Here is a 16,967-nt window from a genome sequence, read left to right as displayed (position 1 = left end):
AGAAGAAAACATGAAGTCAATTATCTTTGTAGTGGTGGTATTGGAAAGATCTGGGGACTTGTGTTGTGCTCATTTCCTCAATGACAGCTCAGGCCTCAGTCCTTAGAACAGTTTTCACCAACTCTAAAAACATACCCCTTGTAATATAAACACAGCTTTGTCCCAGGTTGTCACCTTGATTTGATTTATCTTTCCCGAGGCACAAATCTGACTTCAACTATATTCCATTTGAGATTTGAAATAAATTGAGATTCTGCTTCAGTCGTATTACTTCATTTTAGGTTCCACACTTCTCAGTCTAAGTGTCTGTACTCTGTGAGGTAGATGGCTTAGCTGTAGAATAAAATGAATGCCATAGATTATACTATATTTGAAAGCATCCTGAATTTGGTTTTTGCTTCCAAGTATTTTCTTCCATTTTTTTTTTCCCTTCCATTTTGTTAATGCTAACATTTAGTAACTTTTGTGATGACTTGAAAGCTATTTAGTTTTACAATTCTAATGATTCTGAAGAACTGTTACAAAGATGAAAATGAAATAGAAGCATAATATACCTATGTAGTTTCCTTTAAAATCTTATTTCTTAAAGAAGTTGAAATAATTTATGTTTAATATGTTCTCTTTCAGTATTGTGCTTCTGCTAAGTCAAAAACAGACACTTGAAGAGCTGAAACAGTCAGTCCAGCAGCTGAGATGCACAGAGGCAAAGTTTATAGCACAGAAAGAATTACTAGAGGAAAAAGTACAAGAAAATGATGGGAAAGAGCCACCTCCAGTAGTAAATTATGAAGAAGATGCACGATCAGTTACATCTATGGTAAGCCAAAAAGTAATCAAAAGAGAAACTTAAAAGAGTAGTATCTAGATAATAAGTGAAAACAAAAATTAATTCTTTTGCTATGACAAATTATTACTCTTGTTAATATGCAGGTCCTATTAAACTTGTCTGTAAATGCAAAGTAGACTTGTCAGTCACCTCAGGTCACCTGGAGAACACTTCAGGAACCACCTGGTTCCTGAGTGAAGAGTCTTTCCTCTGTAGAGTCAGAGGAAAAAGCTCTTCTCTTGCTTTCAAAATTGAATGAAAGACTGCAATATTTTTATTGCTGGGAGACAGCAGGAAGGTAGGGTGTTAATCTTAAGATAGAAGTAAGAAATAAGGAGAAAGGTATTTATTATTATTTTCTTCTTAAGAACAGTAGAATCTTACTTACCTGAGATTGATGATGTGTTCATTGTTTGATATTACAAACATTTGATTTTGTTTAAAAATAGATTTTTTCTTATGAATATTCTTAAACTATAATAAACACATTCAAATTCACCAACTAGAAATTCAACTTCATTTTATATAGTTTCATTAGCTGTTTAAGAATGCCTAGTATAAATACTTCCCCTTCCCTTTCCCTACCCTTTCTCCTTCCCCCTCCCTTCTTTCCCTTTTTCCTTCCTTCCTTCCATCTTAAGTTGGTGGTTCTCACCAAGGCGGCAGTTTTGCCCTCCAGGGGACATCTGGCAATATCTCCAGATATTTTTGGTTGTTACAGTTGGTGGGTACTATAGTAGTATCTGATGGGTAGAGGCCACTGAGCCACTGATGCTTCTAAGCATCCTATAATGCACAGGACAGCCCCTGCCTTCACACTCCCAACAAAAAAGTATTCTACCCAAGATATCAGTAGTGCCAAGGTTAAAAAAGCCCGAGCTCTGTCCTTGGCTTTTTCTGTGAGTAGCTGAATGTAGTCCATAAATAGAACTATCATAGTTAATGATGCTATAGCTGATATTTTAGTCATTTTTAGTTTATGTGGTTCTAAATAGTACAATTTGATTGTTAAACGTATTCAGATGTCTCCATAGGAAAAAAAGGCAGTATTTGAAAATGTGATAAATGTGGAAATGAATATGAAGGATTTAAATTACTCCTTTTCTGTCCTACCAGATAATAAGGATTTTCCTATATGTACCATGGGCCCTTTCTTGATTCTTGATAACTATCTGGTATATGCATTTTTTCAGAGGAATTCTGAAGTTTATTCTTTTACTTGGGTTTTAAAAACTTTAGCTAGTAAATCTTTTGTACCCCGAGTGTAGTTTATAATACTTCCTTGTCTCCATGTGGGTGTGGAATTGGTTACTTCATAGCTTGATTCAGTGGCAGACAGTTTTAGAACTGGCTGTCTAGTTTATTTTAATTAATTTTGTGTGCAGATGACCCCTATTGTCATTATTATTACGACAAAACAAGATACTCAAGTCACTAGATGACAGCATATCCTCATTTGGTAACTATGACTAAAAACTAGAATTTGAAAGTTAAAATATAACAGTTCATCAGTTCTTATTTCATTAAAAACTTGTGATCATTTGCAGTTTTATCTTTCATAATCATTGAAGAAAAACTTTTTCAACAAATGAATAAATAATGTTTCAGAGAGATTGTATAGTACAGCTTATGAGAACAGACTGCTTTCAGGCACTTTTAGACTTTCTCTTGTACCCATTATTACATGATGGTGAATAACACTTTGGAAATTTTTAGAGTGATGTCACATACTTCATTTTATTCAATTTATTTTAAATAGTTGAAATGTTAATTATAAATATATCTTATGTATTCATTGAGGCAATGCCTTTAGTAAGTCTTTAAGGAATTTACAATGGAATGCCATAATATATGTAGTTTAAAGTAATAAAATAGCATTTTATCAATCAATAGGGCATTCCCCAAATTGATGTCAATTAATGAGATTTTACAGTATGTTTTATAAAACAAGTAAAAATACTTGCCATACAGTGTTTTTAAAACTTACAATACTCTCACATATATCAGTGAAATTTTTGCCTAATTCAGTCTTTTCAATTAATAAGAATATTACTTTTTAATTTATTAAAAATCAGTAAAAATATTAAAGCTTTAAATAGTTTTTTCCCAAATGACTATTTAAGCATTGTTTTATGAATAGCATTACAAGAAAAGCCTGAAATTAACTTAAGTAGTTCCATTGGTATTTCTTTTTTATAAATTCCATCCTTATAAGTGTCTAAAAAATTTCTACAAGGAAAATTTAGTTGAATGTGTCAGAATTGGAAGAACTAAAAATTAAATTATGATATCATTGAAAATCATGAAAGCTTGACCTAAATATTATTTAAGAATAAGAGAAACAGTTAACTATTTTCTGTGATCCTAATTAATGGCAGTGTTAATCAGCACTCTTACTCTTCAGTGGTGAATGCTTTTGTGGAAGAGTGCCTTAAGGAACTGTATCACTAAGATGGGCCATAGATTCTTTTTTTTTTTTTTAATTTTATTTTATTATGTTCTTATAAAAATTTTAAGGTGATTCAAATGTGTAATCAGAGTTAGGGTTGTATAGTCAGGTTCTTAGATGCATTGATGTTTATTTTGGCTATATAATTCAGTAAGAATGAAAGGCCATCTATTAATTTATAGAAATCTAAAAAAAAATTGTGGAGGCAGATAATATAATCATCTCTGTCAGGAGAAGTCATCCTCCTAATGTTGCGTTTTTTAAACCTACGTCTAATTTTGGTCAAAATATCAAGGAGAAAATGATGAATATTAAAAATTACACAGTAATTCTCTATTGTCTGGGCATAAGTATGTTTCACTTATTCATTCAAGAAATATTTATTGAGCACCTACTATGTGTCAAGCACATTTCTAGATGATTGAGATATGTCAGTGAATAAAACTAATAAAAAAAAAACCTCTCAGAGATTACAATCTGTGATGAGTGGCAATTAATAAAAAAGTAGTAAATTATATATTATATTAGAAGATGGTAAATGCCAAGGAATAGAATCAGAGCAGGGTAGAGGGAGGGTTGGGTGTCTAGAGGCTGGGACACAATTTAAATCCAAGCCAGGATAAGCATCATTGGGAAGTTGACATTTGAACAAAGACTGGTAACAAGGAGCTACTAAATCCCTTAATTTCTGGGGAAAGAGCATTTCAGTTAGAGGGTGCACCTGTTGCAGAGGCTATAGTGCAGGAGCATGTTGGACTAATCAAGGTGTGGTTAAGGAAGTCTGAGTAGAGGGGAAGATGAGACTATAGGAAATGAGATTGGAGAAGTATTAGAGAACAGATCTTGGGTCTTTGTGGACCATAATTAAGGATTATGGCTTTTCTCTGAGTAAAGTGGGGAGCCACTGGGTTGGAGAGTAGTAACAGAGGAATGATATGCTTTGACTTTTTATTTAAATGGATTACTGTAGCAACTATGTGGAGAATTACTTAAGGGGAACAAGGATGGAAGAATGAGATTATTGCAATAACCCACATTATGGAAGATTACAGTTTGAGCAAGGATGGTCATAGCAGGGGAAGTAGCAAGAAGTGTTTTGCTTCTGGATATATTTTGAAGGTTGACCACAGGAGATTTCCTATGGATTAAATGTGAGGTATGAGAGAGAATAGTCAAGGATGATTTTAACATTTTTAGCAGGAGAACTAGAGGAATGAAATCGTTTTGAGTGGAAAGATTATATGTAGAGCAGCTTTGAAAAGAAAGAGCAAGACTTCAGTTTGTCTTTCTAAAAAAATAAGTCTTTGTCAAAATTTGGTATTTGGGCCACGAGTTCAGGAGTATGATTTGGACTGGAGATAGAAATTTGAGTCGTAGGTATCAGATGGTATTTCAAATCATTTGACTATAGGTGGCCACCAAGTGAGAGAGGATAGAGAGGAAAAGAGAAACAAGGACTGAACTCTGGGGAACTTCAAGTTAGGTGGTCTAGAAGAGGAGGATCTAGTAGGAGACTAAGGAGTGACCAGTGAGCTAGTAGAAAATCAAAAGAATTTGGTGTCCTCAAAGTGTTCTGAGGAGAAATGAGTTCCAGAATCTGGGACATGCTGGGTTAAGACAAAAGAAACCTTTGTACTGACTGCTGGAATTTTCTAAACTTTTCATATCCAATGCCTAGGAGGGGAAATATCGCATGGAATGCAGTGTCTCTGAAAATATTGATCCAATTCCTTTTCAAAGAGTGTCTTGAAGGGACCACAGTGCAATGGAACATACTTTGGGAAATACTGAATTAGAAGATGAATCTTTCTTATCAGATTGGGTTGTTTGCAGATTAAATGTGCTGATAATTTTGAAGGCATTTTGAGTTGTTTAAATGTTCTATAAACCCAAGGATTATTTTATTTTATTCTTTAATTCTAGCTCTGCAGGGCAGAAGAACCTGCCTTTTGGAGCTTATTAGGAAGATGCACTCTTTGTTGGCTGTCCTTGGATAATGATGGAAATACCAGAATTTTCTAATCCCTGAGTAACATTGATTTTCCTATTTTTGAAATTAATTAGCATCACTTTCCTTCATGTTTGTTTATAGTTGTCTAGTTGTAAGAAGATAAGTTTTCAATCAGTATCTGTTGAATTGGACTTCTTTTTCACTCCAGAGTAATCTAGTTGTTTTACTTTATAATAGCATGTGCTGAGCACCAAGTATAATAATTTTTGTTGAAAGAATCTTTCTTCTACATCAGATATATCTAGAATTGATGGCTCTTTATAATGAGTTCTTACTTTTTAAATATGGTTAGCTATTCTGTAAGATAATTGCCTTTACTTTGATGTTTCTGAAATTGCACATTTTTAAACTCTTTTGCTAGATTAATGTGCAACATATATTTATCTTTGAAAATCTTATTGAGTAAGTTCTGCTTAGTTGAACAGCACTATCAATAAAATCCTGTTTTGTTGTATTTGCAACCAACAAAATATCTGGTTTGTTGACTATTGTCTGTCATTATGACTCAGTAGTAGTCCATTTTATAAAAGTGTCTGATGGATTTTCAATTTTATAGTTGAACTCTAAAATGGACTGATATCAATTGACATTGACACATCATTGAAGCTTTATCTCTTTCCATCTTCAGGTACACTTTCTTTCTTTCAATACATAAGATCAATGTTAATTTGAAGCCTTGCTCATCAAGTACATTGAGAAAAGTACCAGACAAAAAATCGGGACGCTGGAATTGAGTTTTGCCTCTGCTTTGTAATCATAGTCAGGTTCCTTAACCTTTCTGAGTTTTCCTTTCTGTAGAAAGAAGGAATGAATATATATCCACCTTGCCTGACAGGATTTTTATGACTCTGACATGAGATAATGTGTGTGATATATTATTGAAACACGTAAGATTTCATTTCCGTTTTTTCTAATAATACCCCTTAGTTCCCATGTAAATTAATTAGTACTCATTGAATTAAGTATAGATTGTCGATTTTTCTGCAGGATTATCTTATGTATTTCTTATTTGTAAAGGCAAAACCTTAATTAATTTCTCTGGATAGGTAGTACATGTACAAATACCGGAGTCTACGTGTCCCTTTCTTAGTCTCCCCATTTCCTACCTCAGAGGTAACCTTCCAGAAGCATTGTATGCAGATAAAAACATAAATGTTCATTATATGCCTCCTGGTCTTACACAAATGGTAGTGCATACAACAATATTGTTCTGTACCTTACTTTTTAACTTAATATGTTTTAGGTATAATTTCATTATAATGCATATACAGTTACTTCCTTTTTGTCCCATTTGTTCAGTGAACAAATATTTATTGTCAGGTGTCATGGTATCATTTTAGATTTGGGGGATGTAGTAGTGCACAAAATAAACATAATTTTTTCTTTTCTCCTGGACCTTTCACTCTGTGTGGGTACAGACAGACAAACAGTTAAATATATATGTTAAATGGTAAATATATTAAATATTAAACATACAGTTATATATATGTCAAGTGGTGGTAAGTTCTTTGGAGAAAAATAAATCAAGATGGAAGAAAAAGGGTGATGGGAGGTGTTTTTATACATAGGGTTGTCAAGTAAGTCTTCACTGATAAAGTGGCATTTATACAGAGATCTGAAAGAACTAAGGGAGCAAATGTTGAGACTGCTTGAAATGAGAATATTCCAGAAGAGAGTGAGAGAGAATAAGTAAGAGATGGGGTCAGAGAAGTAATAGGCATTTAGATCATACAGTCAGGCAGATTATTGTTAAGACTTTGATGCTAACTGTTAGAGAAATTAGAAACCACTGAAGATTCTGAGCAAAGGAGTGACATATTTATGTGGTTTTCAGCCTTTTGTTATTATAAAGACAGCTTTGGTAAAATCCTTATAATACTACTATGTGTATAAAAGGAGTTTATGTGTGAGACACATTTTAGAAGGTTTTGTGCAGCTTTATAGGTTTAGATTTTACTCTCAAAATAGTTTAAAAGTTTTTAAACCTGATAACAATGTGTTATAGATGTTAAGTATTATATTAATATTGAATTAATATATCAGTTTTGTAGATTACTAAATTTTTCTTCTAGCTTTCCTATGGCATGAATTTTATCATGCTGAACTTTCAGTGGCTTTGTAAGCTGTTAATATTACTAAATTATCCTAGGATCTGATACCTGAAGTATATTTATAACTATATGTTATGCTTTATGTTTATTTAGTTTATAAATTTCTAATATATAAAACAAAGAAGTTAAGAGAGGATTATGATTAGGTTACAAAAGCCTTGTTGGCTTTTCCAGATGACTCAAGTCAAGATTCCTTAACATCACTAATGATCAGGGAAATGCCAGTCAAAACCAGAATGAGATGCCAATCAAAAGAACCAGAATGAAATGCCAATCAAAACCTCATGCCTGTTAGAATGGCTATTATACAAAGACAAGAAAGAACAAGTGTTGGTGAGGAAGTGGAGGAAAGGGAACCCTTGGGGACTGTTGGTGGGAATGCAAACTGGTGCAGCCACTATGGAAAACAACATGGAGGTTTCTCAAAACGTTAAAAATAGAACTACCATATAATCCAGCAATTCCATTTCTGGGTAGTCATCTGAAGAAAACAAAAATACTAACCTGAAAAGACCCATGTTCGTAGCAGCATTGTTTATAACAGCCAAGATATGGAAAGAACCTAGGTGTCCATCAGTGGATTAAATATAAAGATGTGGTATATATATACAATGGAATATTGTTCCTCATAAGAGAGAATGAAATCTTTCCATTTGTGATGACATGGATAGACCTTGAGGAATTATATGCTAAATGAAATAAGTAAGACAGAGAAAGACGAATACAGAATGGTATCTGTGGAATCTTAAAAAAAAAAATGAGCTCATAGTTATAGAGAACAGATTGGTGGTTCCCAGAGACCGGGTTGGGAAGTGGGCAAATGGGTGAAGGTGGTCAAAAGGTCCAGTTACAAAATACATAAGTCCTGGGTATATAATGTACAGCATGGTGACTATAGTTAGTAATACTCTAGTATGTATTTGAAATTTGCTAAGAGAGTAGATCTTAAAAGCCCCACATCGGGCTCCCTGCTCAGCAGGGAGCCTGCTTCTCTCTCCCTCTCCCACTCCCGCTGCTTGTGTTCCCTCTCTAGCTGTCTCTCTCTGTCAAATAAATAAATAAAATATTAAAAAAAAATAATTAATGGAAAGTTGACTGTATTTTGACTTTTATAAAGTATCCATGTGTTAAACATTTCAAAAAATTTAGGTGCCTAGCGGTACCTAGATATACACTGAGCAAATGATTATAGAGGAAATGAATAGGTTCAGAATTTCAAAATATCTTTTGGCAGGTTATAATTGATGCCACTCAGGTTTTAAAAAATAGTTGAAATGTTAAAGTTAGTTTCTATCAAATATTTCTCACTTTATAAAGAATGATGGCAGTGATATTTTAACAGGGTGACAAAATTTCGAGATAATGACTACTGTGTGATTGCAATAGAACCGTCACTATAGAGAGCTCTCCAGCTGCAGAGCCAGGCTGCTTGGGTTTGTATCCCTGCTCCACCACTTAGTAAGTATGTGGTGTTAGGGCTTTTCCCGCCCTCATTTCCCAATGTGTAAAATGGGAATTACAGCTTTATCTACTCTTGGGTTCATTGTGAGAAATGGTTAAGTTTACACATTCAAAGCATTTAGAATAGTCTTTGCCACTTAGCAAATCACTGTTCTTTTTAATAGCTGATATTTGATTATTTGATTATCCCAGAAATGATGATTTAATTTGTGTGCTTATTTCTCTGCTAGTCTTTATTCCTTAGTCTTGATATTATTTTTCATTAAGCATAAATCTTTTCTTTTAAAAATGTAGGCTGTTAATTTTTAGATGATAAACTTGTTTGGGATCTGAAAGTATTGTTGTCTTTTGTCCACAATAGATTACAAAATATTTTTTATATGAAGTCTCATGTTACTAACTTATGACTTACATATTGGTGACATTAGTAGGGTTGACCACCTACATTTTTTGAAGAAAAATTTTAGTGTTATTACTTTAAGTACTTGAAGCTCACTTTTTTCTTCTCCTACACCATTGAAGTTTGTGTTTAAACTTGAGCACAGGCAATTTTTATAAAAATATCACTTATAATCACATTTTAATGCCAGTTTTCTTTTATAGTTTAATGTGGATGAAAGAAAAAAAATCCCTAAATGCCATTCTATTTTATGATTATTTATTCATTCCTGAAATAACATTTTTCTTTTAAGTTTGCAGTTATGGAAAATTCAATTAACAGTTTTAATACTCATATTAACTTTTTAAAAATAACTTCTTGCAAATTTATGCAATACTATTCACTCTTATCAGTTGAAATCTGGTTTTCTTCATACTCCTTTTGTCCTTTTCTCTCAGTATTATTTAAAGGCTCTCTTTGTAGCAGCAGGGCAGGGTGGAGAAAACTGGGAATTTGAGTGAAATCATTCTGAGTTTATTTGCCTTTAGGTGAATTTTTACCTCCCCTCCCCCCAACCTCAGTTTCTTCATCTGTAAAATGTGGTTAGTAATATGCACCTCATAGGATCATTATCAGGACTAAATGAATGAATGCAAAGGCAGAGGCTTGTTATAGAGCTTCAGACAAAGTTAGGAGGGTACTTAGTATGCATTTGGTTTTTATTCCTTTTCTTTCCTCTGTCTTCAGCATTTCTCTTTCTCTCCTGTCTCTTCCACCTTTGTCCCCATATTTCCTCTTCCCTCCTCTGCCTATTAAACACAATTAACCAACTTCTATGAATATTATGCATCATGTTCAGAGACATTGGGGATAATAGACTAAGTCTCTGCACTCATAGATCTACATTTAGCAGGCAGAAAATGGCAATAAACAACTGATTAACAAGAAAACATCAGAGTTAAGTGCTATGATGAAATCGACCATTAACATTCCTCAGGCTTTAGCCCTCAGCCCTTGGTTTTCAATCCTTTCTTTGTAATCAAGTGTCTGTGGGCTTTTTTCCCCCTTTCTGTCGTTCTTTAAACAACAAATGGTGACTCCTAAATGTACATTTCCAAGGAAATTGGGAATCCTGGAATACCAGTCAAGATAAAGATGAAAAATGAAAGCAGAGAAGTTGAGTTATGCAAGTTCACACACAAAAAGGTTAAATGTAATAAAACATTTAAATTTATCAACAATTTCATTATTATTCACACACTAGATTTTCTTCCTATGTATTTCCCCCCAGATTAACTGTTAACTGGTGGACACACTATCAACTGGCATTCATTCTATGTTAATTAAAAATTAAAAAAACAGTAACAGATTTCGGACTATTATAATGTAGGTTAATGCAGATACTTTGTTTGAGAAGACAAGAAAATTTAATTACCTGGAGAAAAAAGATATTTAGTTACATGGCTAATTTGTCATAATAATTGTGAGTAATAAAATTGCTAAAAATTTCTGAGGTGCCTTGGTGGCTTAGTCAGTTGAGCATCTCACTCTTGATTTCAGCTTATGTCATGATCTGGGTGGTGGGATGAGGGAGCCCCATCTCAGGCTCCGTGCTCAGCAGGGAGTCTGTTTGAAGGATTCTCTCCCTCTACCCTTCTCCCCACTCACTCACAGGTGTGCACTCTCTCCTTCAAAATAAATAAATCTTAAAAACTGTGAAAATTTTCTATTTATAAATGAATACAATTTTTCCATTTCTCCTATAGTTTTTTAAATCATAAGGCACTTGGAAAGACCTCAGTAAATGAAGGCGAGTGTCTGAGAGGCCAGTAGATTATAGCATTGAGAGTGAAAATGCCCTGGCTTCATTTATGCTGTTATTATAAATACCTCATCTCTTAAAATTATTTTCTCTTATAATAATATAGAGATGCTGTTGTTTAACACAGTACCTGGCAAAGAGAGAAGCTCAATAAACTTCTCTTCAATATGCCTGATGTTGCAAAATGAAACCATCAGTGGTTAGATTCCAGTATTTAGTAAAAGGTGGGCTCTGTCTCTACTTATTCTGGTATATAAGCACCAAACCAAACCAAACACCTACTCAGTTAATGTAGAGGGGCAGATTATTCCTGAATATGTTTTAGAAAGTAATAAAGTCTTTATAACACTGATGGGAAGGAAAGAATGCAGAGAAATAGCCTCAACTAGAATATTTATCACTTCTAGATAGACAAAGTAAAAAATTTAGTATTTTGTGCCATTTAAGCAGGGCCAGGATGCACTTGGTTCTCAAAAATATCTTAGTGGTTCAGATACTTAGTGTAGTGATACGACCACTTTGGAAAACTGTTTGGCACTACCTACTAAAGACAGACATGTGCACATCCTTTATCCCAGTACCTCCACTCCTGGGCATAGATTCAATAGAAATGAATACATATACTCCCCAAAAGACATGTACAAGAATATTCACAGGAGCACACTACATTAGCCCCAAACTGAAAACTGCCAAATGTCAACAGTAGAATAGATAAATTATAGAATATTTACCAGTTGGAATATTCTGTAGTAATGAGAATGAACATATTATAACTACATACAGCAGTATGGATGAATCTTACAAACATAATGTTGAGTGAAAGATACCAGACATTACATATTTTGTGATTCCATTTATATGGAATTCAAAAAGAGGCCAAGCTAATCAATGATATTAGAAGGTAGGATAGTGGTTACCCTTGACAGTGGTTACACCTTGGGTTGGGGGTAGTGACTAAATGGCACACAGCAGACTTCTGGAGTACAAACATGACTTGTTTTTCATATATGTTCTGGTTACAGGAGTCTTTTCAATCTGTGAAAAGTTCATAAACTGTATACTTTTGATATTTATACCCTCCTTTATGCATCTTGTACTCCACCTAAAATTTTCAGAAAAAATTCATTCTAATTTAGCATGGGATCAGTATGAAAGCATGCTCAACTCTGTATGTGTGTGTTAGCTTTTATCTGTATGTTGGGCTGCTTATGGCGGTCTTTTCAGAGGGGGGGTGCTTTTTAAATTACACAGACCATCCTTTTATCTGTCTGTCACCCATTCCCTTCCCATATAATGATATTTTTTTCTTGGACTTTATACCTCCCTCCCTTTCTTTCTCTTTTCTTAACAAGCCATGGTTAACTATAACGTTTGCTGAGAAAGTGTAGTGTCTTTCAGGTCTCTTGGGTTGAAAAAAGTTTGAGGACTATTGCGCAAAGGATGTTGCCTTAAACAGTTCTTTTAAATTCTGAGTGCCTCTTGGGAAGTAACATATTAAGCTTTGTGAGATATTAATAGGTACCTCCAATCAGGGGCTTAGGAGAGCTGAAGAAAGTACAAGTCACTCTAAGAGTAAGTAGTGCAAGCTTGGCAATTCTAACACAGATCGGCAGCCTCCTGAGCGGGTGTGGTGTTGGAAAGCAAAGTTAGAAATTGATGAAGATGAATTGAGTCTATTTCACAATTTTGCCTAAACCTGGCTCTTCCCTTTTCAGAAGAAATTTTGATTGAGAGAAGTATGTGGAAAAACGAATAGAGGAGAAGGGTAAGGAAAAGGTCTTGAAATTTGGGAAAGGAGAATTGACTTCTGTAGTATGGCCAGGAATGGGCGAGGGCGACAGGGGGACACCAATGGGCTCAGCAAGTGCAAGGAGATGTGGGGTAGGCAGGTCATTTGGGAGGTAATTGAAGTAAAGTAGGGTATAGATTATAAAGGGTGGTAGGTTCCAGTGGCCAAAGGACCCAGAACTGGACTGGTAGAGGTAGAAGGTCAGGCAGAGTCAAATGGGATCCAGTTGGTAAGAAAAGCTTTAGTTGTTTTTTGAGATGTTTCATTAATCTAAGAGTCAGTAGAATCTTAGGTGTTCCAAATAGTCAGAAACTACTGAAACTCTGCCAGTTTAAATGGTTTGTGTTCCTTTTTCTTTTCTTTTTTCCAATTAGATACAGTCTTCGTGGAGCCAGAACATTGTTCTTATCCCACAAAGGTGTTTTGTGGTTTTGACTAGGGGATAAATCAGGCTCTTCTAATTAAAATTTGCTTTTGGAGGGAACTTTCTTTCTCCCCATCCTTTGTCTCTAAGTCTGTTAAGGAAGAATCAAGAAAGGAAAAAAGAGAGATCTGGTGAGAGGAGAACAGGAACAACAGAAACAAATGAGGGGAAAAAGATACATACAGGTGAAGAAGATGAACAATAAAGAACAGGAGAGACAACAGAAAATACAGAAATAAGAGGTAGGTCATAGTCGAAAGAGAAAGGGGCTAGGAAAAAGGAGATGGCAGAGGAGAACACATGAATTTAAAATAAAATAAAAATATTATTGAACCTAGCTAACTTAGGGGTGTCAAAATTTTTGCTTTAAATAGTTCAGTAGTACCTATCAAGGGATACAGTTTGTGGTTCAGATACTTAGTAAAATTCATTCTCGTATTTTCAAGTTTTAGGTCAAGAGACAAATTATAATTTTTTTTAAAAAAATTTTATTTATGGGCACCTGGGTGGCTCAGTCGTTAAGCGTCTGCCTTCAGCTCAGGTCATGATCCCAGGGTCTTGGGATCGAGCCCCGCATCGGGCTCCCTGCTCTGCTGGGAGCCTGCTTCTCCCTCTCCCACTCCCCCTGCTTGTGTTCCCTCTCTCTGTGTGTCTCTCTCTGTCAAATAAATAAATAAAATCTTTAAAAAAAAAAAATTTTATTTATTTGAGAGAGAGAGAGCAGCAGACTACCTGCTGAGCAGGGAGCCTGACTTGGGGCTCGATCCCAGGACCCTGGAATCATGACCTGAGCTGAAGGCAGATGCTTAACTGACTGAGCCACCCAGGTGCCCCCCAAATTATAACATTTTAAGAAAATTTGTTTCTGTGTAGTTATTTGATTAACATGAAATTATTGACTACCAAATGGTTTTTGGGTGGTATTTATTTATTTATTTTTTATTTTTTTTAAAGATTTTATTTATTTATTCATTAGAGACAAGAGAGAGAGAAGCAGAGGGAGAAGCAGGCTCCCAAGGAGCAGGGAGCCCGATGCGGGACTCGATCCCAGGACCCTGAGATCATGACCTGAGCCGAAGGCAGACGCTTAACCATCTGAGCCACCCAGGCGCCCTTTTGGGTGGTATTTAATAAGAAAATATTAAAGTGGAGCATTTTGATATTTAATAATGTAGTCCCTCCAAACAGAAATCCTGAAATATCATAATTTATTATAGCATTTGAGGGTAGGAGGTATGGATGAGTATACACTTTCATTATACAGACAGTAACTTCAACTTGCTATTAATTATGTCACTGTTATTTAGATAGAGCTTATGTTAGCAGTGTTTAATTATTACAGGTATCTGTATTTTTTGATATAGTGAGCTTTTTTCAGTTTTATTACTTATAAGATATTCATAGTCTTTGCCATTTACTAGTCTCCAGTGCAGGTGTATTATTAGAAAAGAAAATTGCTAGATAACTCTATCATGTTCACTCATGATTAGATGACATAGATGAAATTCAAATCACCATGAAAACTCTTACTGAGATTCCTTTTTTTCCACCCTTTGTGCATAATAGAATTATATGGATTTTTTCTGTAACCATAATCAATTTCATATCATATTTGATCATGTTTTCAAGGATTTAATTTTGGAACTTAAAACTAATAAAAATTAATTGAACATGGGATTCTACATTTTGATCAGGTAGTGTTTTTTAGTATGATACAATGAATATTTCATGTCATCTTTTATTTGTATAATTGTCTTAGTTTATTAAAAATGTGTTTAAATTAGAAAGGCTCTTTGCCAGCCTCTTTTGATAATAATGAAAATCCATGGGGTTTCTTTTTTTTTTTTAAATTTCAGAGACTATCTAATGGTGTAGATATGCTCTACAAACATGTTGAATCTGAATTTTCACTAGCTCTTTAACTCACCAAGAGAAGTTAATACCTATGCACTTCCTAGCATCTTATGAGAGCATACAGTTTAGAGGTCTCATTTTAATTTGGTGGTTCCTTATTATAATTTCAAAAATAGTGCTAGGGAATGAAATCATAACTATTTTTATTTTGAAAGATATACCACGCTTTTAAGGTGATGCAGTAAATTGTGCAGATACTTAAGATACTTGGTATATGAGAAGTAAAACCAACATGGAGTAGACATACTGAGGAACACACTGGTCTTTTACTCTCCCTAGGAATTTGAAAGCTCAATTTAACTTCTGTCTGTCATTTCTGATAGGCTTCTCGGGTGATCTTTAGGGATGTTGCCTCTTTGCCATCTCCCGAAGTCAAAGTCAGGGACAGCTTTAACCTCTTGCTTAGCAGCTATACAATGTGATTTGGGACTCAAATGATAAAAACCAAAGAACGCAAGGGAATCTTCCTGTGTCCTCCAGCTTTCCTTAGAATCCTTCATCTGACCGGCAGGAAGTGAAAAAATGCTGATGCTTTAAGGTTCAGCTGTATCATTTCTAAGAAAGGCAGCCCAGTATAATGACCATGTCTAGGGGACTGAAGATGGCAGGGGACATGATGTCATCATATATAGGTAATCACTATAGGTAATCAGGCTTTTTGTCTTAAATTGTTAGGAGAAAAGTCTGTTAGCTCTGGCAATGTGTAAAATGCATGTTGCAAGGCTTTTTATATAGATTTATATATTCTTGTTTATATGCTTGTGTTCATTCACTCATTCATTCATTTTCTGTCTTAGTCCCCTGAGTATTTGAGGTAGCTAATGCTAATAAGTTTCAGCAAAATAGAAAAGAAACTAAAATCAGGACCAGGAAAAACTGGGTTGTAACAGGTTATCAAGACTGGGGGAAAACTATATAGATCATGGCATGTATAGTTACTACACTAGAGCTGTTATTTTGTCTCTAAGCTTCCCAAAGGCCAAAATGAAAAAGGAGATAAAGTCATATAACACTTAACTATTAAATAAAAGAAAGCATGTCACATTGCAGGGGAAGCAAAGCTTTTCATTGCATTTAGCTCTAATAGAATTTCTTACTGGAGGCTTTAACCCTGACTTCTGCGGTGACAGTGCCCTTGACAATATCACTACAGTTAGTGCAGGAAGGAGATTGATAAGGCCATCTCTTGCAGAATCTAGAATCCCTCAGTGGAGTGGAGACCATAACACCAAAATCAGTTCTGAGGGGGTCTGAGAATGCAGCTGTCTATAAACTGGTTTTATCGAAGAATATAATCTAGGCTTAGAATAGCATATGCTTTTAACTTCTCTTAGTACTCTTTTTCTTAGCTTCAGTTTGGATATACAGTGGATAAATATATTCCCTGGGAAGGGTTCTCGATTGCAGGTATTCTATACTTGTTTGAAGGTGGATCCATGAGAAGAATTTATTAGTGAATTTATTTGCTGATTTTTTAAAAAAATTGAAGGCCTGTTTTTTCTATGAAAATTATTGGAAATATTTTATATATTAAAATAACTTGCATATGTGTGTGAAAGCATAACTGCCCATTCAAAACTTCTTCCTTGTTATGATTTTAAAAACTATTATTGATGATTAAAGAGAAGTTGTTGGTGTTAAACTTCAACTTTTGCTTGCAATTTCTATGATGTACTGTACTCAGTTTTCTACCTGTTGTTCTTAATTTCAGTTTGTAGATTTTTTTTTGTTGGGTTTAGGTGTGGTCACTCGTTGTATAGATTGTACAGATAAATGGTTAA

General features: G+C 34.5%; 1 protein-coding gene across 9 annotated transcripts in view; it reads left to right on the top strand.

Annotated features, from left to right (window-relative positions):
- FER (FER tyrosine kinase) overlaps positions 1-16,967 on the top strand; it is a 439,678-nt gene that overhangs the window by 116,730 nt on the left and 305,981 nt on the right. For 8 of the 9 annotated variants that reach the window (XR_004299354.1, XR_004299353.1, XM_032403878.1 and 5 more), the window contains one exon: positions 628-817. Coding sequence is in view for 7 of the 9 variants with exons in the window: in XM_032403878.1 (XP_032259769.1) it covers positions 628-817 (190 nt within the window). In the remaining 2 variants the exon portion in view is untranslated. Of the gene's footprint in view, positions 1-627; positions 818-5,198; positions 6,666-16,967 lie in introns of those variants that run through there. The other variant, XM_032403884.1, reaches the window with a different exon arrangement.

This window comes from Phoca vitulina, unplaced genomic scaffold (assembly GCF_004348235.1).
Source record: "Phoca vitulina isolate PV1807 unplaced genomic scaffold, GSC_HSeal_1.0 scaffold6, whole genome shotgun sequence".
In the NCBI taxonomy this organism is placed as follows: Eukaryota; Metazoa; Chordata; class Mammalia; order Carnivora; family Phocidae; genus Phoca; species Phoca vitulina.
Note: the sequence above shows the minus strand (reverse complement) of the source record. Positions and strands in the feature narration are given on the sequence as shown.